General features: G+C 45.1%; 1 protein-coding gene across 2 annotated transcripts; it reads left to right on the forward strand.

The window, feature by feature from the left end:
- The first annotated feature begins 1,611 nt into the window (after positions 1-1,611).
- NDUFAF4 (NADH:ubiquinone oxidoreductase complex assembly factor 4) lies at positions 1,612-6,428 on the forward strand. 2 transcript variants are annotated; one of them, XM_081905267.1, is made up of 3 exons: positions 1,612-1,773; positions 3,362-3,468; positions 5,378-6,428. In XM_081905267.1, exons 1-3 carry the CDS (start codon positions 1,656-1,658, stop codon positions 5,669-5,671), a joined length of 519 nt encoding a protein of 172 aa, XP_081761393.1. In that variant the 5' UTR covers positions 1,612-1,655; the 3' UTR covers positions 5,672-6,428. The 2 variants fall into 2 exon arrangements, with proteins under 2 accessions (XP_081761393.1, XP_081761394.1); XM_081905268.1 differs by having other exon boundaries at positions 3,371-3,468.
- Positions 6,429-8,800: the final 2,372 nt, after the last annotated feature.

Below are 8,800 nucleotides of genomic sequence, written 5' to 3' on the forward strand. Positions count from 1 at the left end.
CCTTCCCATCGATGGACAAAGCAGTGTGTGTCCCATGGCCTTACCTGCAGCCCTAAACTAGCCTGCTGCCATCAGGTACAGGGGAGGACACTCCTTTCACTAGGGCTGAAGAAAGAATCAGCTGTCAATCCAGTCAACTTCTCTACAGGAAACCGCCTTTGGCAGCTGAAAGTCTTAGACTGCCAGCCCTGTGTACAATCTGTGTTAGGAGAACCCAATCTGTATTAGGGGTGGGCATGCTGCTGGACTCTCCACTTTAGTGAGTCTATTGCTTTAATGATAGAAAACAGCATAGAAAGAATCCTATTCATATTAATTGCAGTTGAGGGGGAATGGTCCTTCAGATCAGGACCATGGTGCTGTTGGGGGAAAAGGCTCACTTACACAATATGGTACTATACATACATACATACATACATACATACGTTTGTTTGTTTGTTTGCAACTCGCCTTGTGGGCATTTGCGTATGTTTTCATCCTATATATGCCTCCTCAAAAATAAGTCTCATTGAGCAGGTGTGGACTAGGACCTGACTCAACCATGAAGCTTATTGGGCAACCTGTCAGTCTCAGCCTAAACTGTGGTGGTGCAGTGGTTAGAGTTCTAGACTAGGAACTGGGAGACCAGGGTTCACATCCCCACTGGGACATGAAGTCTGCTGGGTGACCTTGGGCCAATTACTCTCCCTCAGCCAAACCTACCTCACAGGCAGTGTTTGAAACTCCTATCATTCTAGATGCATTTTGCGATAGGGAATTTCATTAGCGCAAGCAGTTTCTGAGCTCTGGGTGCAGTACTGTGCCTAAACTTTCAGATTAGAACTGCAGAGTTGAAGGAAAGGAGGGCTTTGTTCTGCCTGCCCACTTCCAGCCACTTTCTGAAGACTGGAGAAGAGATCCTCTTAAGAATATTAGGGGGGGTGGGCAGGGGATGCATGGCTTTGTTTTTTGCAGTCTTGAGATGAGGACTAGACCATGTGAAAAATGGACTTAAGATTTTAGCTGCAGGTCATTCATTTTCAGCTTTGTATTCTTGTTATTAAAAAAGCATGCCTAGATGTTCCACTGTTAATAATAATAATAATGTTTATTAATACCCCGCCCTCCCCAGCCAAGGCCGGGCTCAGAGCGGCTTACAAGCAATAATAAAAACAAATTGAATGATTACAACTTAAAAACAAAATTAAAATACAACATTAAAATATTGAAACGTTAAAATATTAAAATGTAGCCTCCAAAATGTTGCGCCCATAACCTAGGTTTAAGGTGCCGTTTAGCTCCTAGCTTTCATATCTGAGTTTCTAACACTGCTGCTATAGTTATATCTTGTTTTTCTATATAGTTTTGTTGGGGAGGGGGAGAACCTCATTTAGCTATGTATTTTAATTGGTTTTTTTATTGATTAAGGGGGGACAGCTGCCTCTCCCTTGGGTAAGTCTATGTCCACACGTCCTTCCACTGAGTGCAAAACAAACTGCAACCGCATCGCCCCACCGATGCGTCCGGCTGCCGGTCTACCCAGAGCTCCCGGCGGCGCCAGCCCGGCCTCCCGCCCGCCATGGGGCGCCCTGTTTCTCCCTGCTACTCGGCGCGCATGCCCGAATAGGACGCGTCTCCGCCTCGCTTTCGGAAGTGGGAGGCGGCAGTGCGCCGGGATGATGGGCGCCAGGGTGACCCGCGTGTTCAGCAAGTTCAACCTGGAGAGCCGAGCCCACCGGGAAATCGCCAAAGCCAAGCCCGCGCCAGCCCCGCGGCACCCGCAGCCTGCAGACCGTGAGTTAGCCAAGGCGCGGCGCGCACAGCCGCTCCGCTTAAGCAAGGGGGCTGGGTGCCTGAGCCGCCCTGTGGCGCCTTTGCTCGGCTGCTCGGACCATTTGCAGCAAAAGGGAATCCTTTTCTGTGCTGGGGGCCTTTCTTGCAAGGGGCGCAGACGCAGCGCCCAAGGAAGGGCCCTGATGACATTGGGAGCGCCGTCTCTCGCGCTCTGGACGTTTGGAAGTGGCTTGCGCGCGCGGTCCTTTGCCCTCCCAGCTGTATTCCCGCGGCCTACCGGCCTGATTTGCAAGCTGGGAGCTGTAGTTTCCCTGGACTGGTGGAGGAAACCAGCAGGATGTTTTTTAAAATGTTTGCCAGCCTACAATTCCCATCAGCCCCAGCCGCCACGGCCAGCCGCGTGTTCCCTGCCCAGGCAGTAAGCAAGGCAACTGGGAACGCCAATGCAGACATCTGTCAAGTGTTTTGCTGGGTTTCTTAGGTAAAGGTAAAGGTACCCCTGCCCGTACGGGCCAGTCTTGACAGACTCTGGGGTTGTGCGCCCATCTCACTTAAGAGGCCAGGGGCCAGCGCTGTCCGAAGACACTTCCGGGTCACGTGGCCAGCGTGACATCGCTGCTCTGGCGAGCCAGAGCCGCACACGGAAACGCCGTTTACCTTCCCGCTGGTAAGCGGTCCCTATTTATCTACTTGCACCCAGAGGTGCTTTCGAACTGCTAGGTTGGCAGACGCTGGGACCGAGCAGCGGGAGCGCACCCCGCCGCAGGGATTCGAACCACCGACCTTTCGATCGGCAAGTCCTAGGCGCTGAGGCTTTAACCCACAGCGCCACCTGCGCCTGTTATTCGAAGCTTTGCCCACTCCCTCCTGATTTCTGTTCATCATGAACTTAAATTAAAACAACTGGGGTGCAGATCAAATATTTGCCGGTTTTGCGATGAAACCTGTTAAGATAGGGAAGGAAGGAATTTCTGGTCCGCTATCAGTAATTTATTTTATTCCATTTTAACACAGCGAACTCTTAGTGTCTATGAGAGTATCTGGGTACTAGCTTACTTAGCCAGGATGCATGCCCTCTTCCTGAGAGCCCCTTAAAACAGTAAATTGTGATTGCAGAGGATGCCTCCCTATTTGCCAGTGTGGGATAGTGGATAGAGTGTCAGACTGATGAAATCCAGGTTCATATCCCCACCTAGCATGAATATATGGTTCTTCAGATGCTGTTGGCCTATTCAGTGTGGCCAAGGTCCAGGGATTATTGGAGTTGTAGTCTTGACAATCACATGTTCCTCACCCTTACTGTAAACAATAGAACACTGGCCTGGATGAACTGTTAATAATCTTGCGCATTAGTGACAAAACGGGGGAGAGAGAAATGGTAGCATCAAAGCTAGTGCCAAAGCATTTTTCCTGAAGTGTACAGGAATATATACATGTGTGTGTTGTGAAAGTAGGTGTGTATTAACTCAGGCGTATCCTTACATGCATTATGAACTACTCTCCTGAGGGTTGTAATATTTTGCTTAAGCTGGGGTGGAGGGGAATTGAAATATATAACTTTCGAATGTGTTCTGTAATCTCTCCTTAGACTCCTTAGACACCGACAGATTCCAAGAAGAGATTAAGAGAAAAGATGACCACCTTCACACATTATTAAAGGAAGTCTATGTTGAGTCCAAAGATCCACTTATGCATGTGAGTCAGGTTATCTTGGAATTTGCAGGTGCCAGTTAAGCACTTTAACACACCAGTGACAAGCATAGTCATAGTTTTTGTCCATGTAAAGTTAGGTCTCATTTTGCTCTCTTGGATTGTGTGTGTACATATTTTAATCTCATTATCAATGCAGACAAATTATAATTATTATATAAATGCAGGAATCACATTTGCATCTGTCTAGATCAGGGGTCAGCAAGGCTTATCTTGCCTGGGCCGGATCACGCGCCCGCCCGTGATTTTCAGTGTCTGCGCATGCACACAAATGGGCAGCTCGGTTTGGGGGTAGCTCGTGCGCCGGTCGAATGACCTCCGCAGGTGGCTTCCGGTCCATGGGCCCTAGGTTGCTGACCTCTGATCTATATATATTCCACGGGCCTCCCGAATAGCTCCCTATTTTACTTAATTTGCTATTGCTTGTGTTTTACAGTTCCCTTCGCCATTCATTTTGGTGTTCCTTAAAAAAAAAAAAAATTATATGCTAAGCCCAGGTATAAACCAGATATTATTTAATATTCTCCAGTGTATTTTAGGATAGAAAGATAGAGCAGAATCCAGTGCTATTTCCATTGGAAAAAGGTACTCTGGTTCTGGATTTTCTGGTTTGCAATGATACACTTAATGATACAATACCAATTGAGTTTAATGGGCCTTATTTTTGATTTAATATGCATAAGATGGCACTGTCAATATGCCATAGTTCCTAGATGAATCTATCTGAGATTTCTCAGGCTGCAATCCCAAACATACTTAATAGGAAGGACTTAATTGCAAGTGAGCATGTTTAGGTAATGGGTGAGTATCACAATCCTGTACACGTTTATTCAGTGGCAAGTCATTCTGTGTTCAGTAGGGTTTACTGACCCAAGTGTGTATTGGTTGGAAGGCTGGGGCTTGCATGTGAAATGAGAAATTGCGTGGAGAAAGGAATCCCATGCTTTTAGGCTTATTTTAATACTGTAGTGTGCTTAGTGGGAATAATATTTTTTCAGGATCTGTAGTGAAGATAGGGAAAGAGTGACCTCCAAAGTTGGTGGGCTCCAGCTCCATAAATCCAAGCCAGCATGGGCAATGGTCAGGGATTATGATAACGGTGGTCCCTCCAGATGTTATTGGGCCACAGGTTGGTTAGCCACCCCTGGTTGAGACTGACAGGCAACCACTCTGCAGGGTTTCAGGCAGAACTCATTCGCAGTCTCTGCCATTCTACCTGGGATAATCAGTAAAAACCATATCCTCTGTCACAGCATTTTTTTCATAACAGTGTAGTGGGTTAGGAGAGCTGAAAATAATGCAAATATATTTCACATCTGGCAACCAATGCACCCCTTGGGTTTCAGATAGTACATGGATAGACGAGTCTAAAAAGCCCAGGACACAAATTTTCATGGCCCTCATTTACCAGGAGTAATGTTATTTAGCATTAACTCTGGAAGTGTATCCTCGATTCTGACCAAACTAAGCCTCCTAGAGCAAAACGTCTCCTATGAGCTAACAGAATCCTGAGCAGCCATTGAAAGCTATTAAAATCTGAAGAAAACTCCTTTCTGCCTGGCCCATGAAGGTCATCAAATAAGGCACCAGGCAAGCCAAATAGAGAAGGTTAATTCCTCAATTAAGTCCCGCTTTCAGAAAAGAAATGGGTTTAGAATGTTTTAGTTACATTCTGTTGAAAGGGGGAGTGTTAAAAGGCAGGGGTAGGTCACGTGGGGCCTTCCAGACATGGACTGCAGCTCTCATTAGCCCCAGCCAGCATTGCCAGTGGCCAGGGATGATGGGAGTTGTAGTCCAAAGTTCCCATGTTGCCTACCCCTACCTTAACGGATGGAGCACTTGTAGCTTGTACACTAAAACCTAACTATTTTTTATATAATTTTCCCCACTCTAGGTGAAAAACAAAGGAGAAAGCCTTCCTTCTAAGCGAGAGGAACGCAGACTTACAAAAGTAGGCAATCTTGGTCCCCTGGATGTTCAGTCTGTTCCTAGAGGCAAAGTCGCCATAGTTGAAGTCTTGACCCTTCTCCATAATCATCTCCACTCTCCGGAAACCTGGACTGCAGAGAAAATAGCAAAGGAATACTCATTAGAATTGAAGGATGTGACTGATCTCTTAGAATTCTTCATCCCATTTGCGGTGGAGATCTTTCCTCCTCAAGACAAAAAGCAGCTAAAGCCTAGATAAGAATGTCTGCCAAATCTTGACTGACCAAGCTGGTGTCTTCTTAATACTTCACATCTGATTCCCTCTCCACACATACACGCACACAACAACTATAAACTGTGTCTTATTTAAACGGTAACTGCCTTCTCTCTCACTGTTGCATTCATGAACCATCCACGGCATGCCGTTGTGAAGTAGGAGGCAAAATATCAACAAAATCTGCAAATACACCCTAAGAATTCAAAAATCGGAAAATGTTGGCTGCGTGGGAGGTCATCTTTTCTGAAGCAGTTGTCTGTTATGCAGACCCCAGACAACAAAAATGCATTTTATCTGGATCTGATCTTCTTTGGTCTGAGCTCTGCAGAATGTCTTGCCCTCATCGCATTCTGTAAATAGTTATAATTAAAGCAAAGCAGAGTTACAATGTGTTTATCTTCTGAGAAATGAGTGTGTGTCTAGTTCCTGTGTCTGGTCAAAAGGGGAGGGGCAAAAGAGCAAATGGGGGAAATTGAGTTAGGGTAGGCATTCTTTTAATTTTGGCTTAATTACGGAAGTTAGAAACAAATGGTTTTGGAACCAAAAACAATTTTGCGATGTCTTACTGGCTTACTGGCTGTACTTCTTTGTATGGAAGCCCTTGATAGCTGCTGCTGCCTTTTTGTCTTTGAATTCATGCCTTTTTATTATTGGCCACACACCCATGAAGAGCTGTATTGTCTGAACTTCTGTATTTTGTTCTAAGCTGTACTGGAAATCTATATTGATTCAGATGGAATTGCATTAGTTCCTGTTTTGTTGCCTGGCTCTGTTTCCTTTGTTTGGCTATGCGTTACTAAGTATATTTAATATGCACCAGAAAATTGACCCAAAAATGACCAGCAGCCTTCCCTATGCATAATTTTCCTTTAGATGCTAAAAAAATAACATGCCCCCTGGACCTTTTCACAATTGCTTTATAAAAAAAGTAAAAGGAATACGCACAGCTGCATCTTGGGAAGGCCCCTCTTCTGCAAAAGTATTAAAGGTAGAGGAAGCCTATGTTCTATATGGCATTTACTTGTAAGTAAACATGGTTCCCAGCCTGGGCATTTTCATTGGTTTTACCTCTCCTTTATGAATGTGTCTCAACGATGCAGTGGTACCTTGGGTTAAGTACTTAATTCATTCCGGAGGTCCGTTCTTAACCTGAAACTGTTCTTAACCTGAAGCACCACTTTAGCTAATGGGGACTCCCGCTGCCGCCGTGCAATTTCTGTTCTCCTCCTGAAGCAAAGTTCTTAACCCGAGGTACTATTTCTGGGTTAGTGGAGTCTGTAACCTGAAGCATATGTAACCTGAAGCGTATGTAACCTGAAGCGTATGTAACCCAAGGTACCACTGTACCACTCATATTGAGAATTTCCAGGCTGTTGAAGAGGAAAGGAGATTTATGCTTCAGAGGAGACAGGAGTAAAGGCAACTATAAAATGGGACGGGGAAAGGAATGGGTGTTAGAGTGGAACAGCAGCTGTTGCAATATGGTAAGAACTGAAGAGGTAGGTTAAAAGACAGTGAAATAGGCAAGGGGAGAAAGAAGCCCAGAATCCTACTGGCCAACGGCAGGGTATTTTGAAATGTGACCGTTAGCCTATAAGAAGAGTGGGGAACCCATTGTTCTTTAGAAGAAGCTGGCCCAGCTAATGGTAAGGTATGATGGAAGTTGTGGTCCAGTAACATCTGGAAGCGCTACCAAGTTTGGGCTCCCTGGAGTTTGGGCTGAGGGAGTTTCTCAAGAAGGTGGGCTTGCACGGGTAATGTTAAAGCCCTCAAATTATGTGGGAGAGTCACAACACAGCTCCTTCACACAGTTTGGTTACACTGTGGGCTTCTCCCACATGACTTTTGTGACATGGGCAAGAAGCAAAGGCTACAGCAACTTGAAGCGTCACAAAGTTTAGAAGAAGCCCTAAGATGGCTGCCTTCAGGCAGCAGATATTGGCTGACAAAATTCACAAGGCTGGAATTATTTATTTTCTATTGGGAGATGGGGGGTATTGCTTCTTGGATTTTCTGACTCATAGCAAAACGTCTACAACCGTCACTATACGGAGCAGGCTGTTTTTCACTGCCAAAATAGTTTTTTGCCTCTCTTTGGAAATGAAAAATGTTCAGCACCTTATAGATCCAGCTCTAAAATTAGCGTCTCCAAAGAGACTGTTGGCTTTGAGGTGAGATCTGAAATTTGCAGAGCTAAACAATGTGAGAAAGAAAGCAGTCCTGTTTTTTCTCCCCTTGGTAGAGAGGAAAAGAGACTCCAGAAGCTGCAGTGAGCTGCAAATTGTGTTGGCGATAGCTGGACACCTTCCCTGTGAACTGCTTCTATAATTGGCATTGTGAGAAAGAAAGCGGTAGCAGCTGGAATCTGCTCACACATAATGCAGGCCACACTCCAGAGAAGATAAAGAGCTGCTTTTTAAAAAAACAAAGGTTTGATGCCAGGGCTCTGATCCAATACATGTTTACCTGGCAGTAAAACCCATGGAATATAATGCTGTGTTGTTTCTGAGCGTGCCATAGGTGTCTGAACTGAAATAATAAAGCCAAGGCTGCGAAACGGAATTAATATTACTCAAACCATACATAGCTCTTCCTAAAAAATAAGGTGATTGCACAGGAAGCTGTCTTATATGGAGTCATACTTTAGTCCATTTAGCACAATATTGTCTATAGTGATGGGCAGCAGTTCTCCAGGGTTTCAGGAAAATGTCTCTCCCAGCTGTACCTGGAGATACCAGGAACTGAGCCTGGGATTTTCTGCATGGAAACCAGGTTCTATCCCACTGAGCCAAGCCACCATCCCTTAATATCAAATTAATCACACAAAGAATTGTGTTACAGGAGAGAGGACTAATTTGCCCTTCAGCACAGGCCTAGCAAGATTGTGCAGTTTGTTTGTTTGTTTAAGAAGGTTGGGTAGCAATTGAACACCTCTTAATTCCCAAGCCCCATGAAGTCTATAGATAGAATAACCACAGTATTGCTGAAATGATATCTGTGGTTGTATTTACATACAGTGTTTGCTGCCTATGAGGTCTGAAACTGAATACACTTTTCTCAGGATGAATGTTAACACCATGTTTCAGACTTGGGTTATGTAGATAATTCATT

Source organism: Podarcis melisellensis, assembly GCF_964234715.1.
Source record: "Podarcis melisellensis genome assembly, chromosome: 3".
Lineage (NCBI taxonomy): Eukaryota > Metazoa > Chordata > Lepidosauria > Squamata > Lacertidae > Podarcis > Podarcis melisellensis.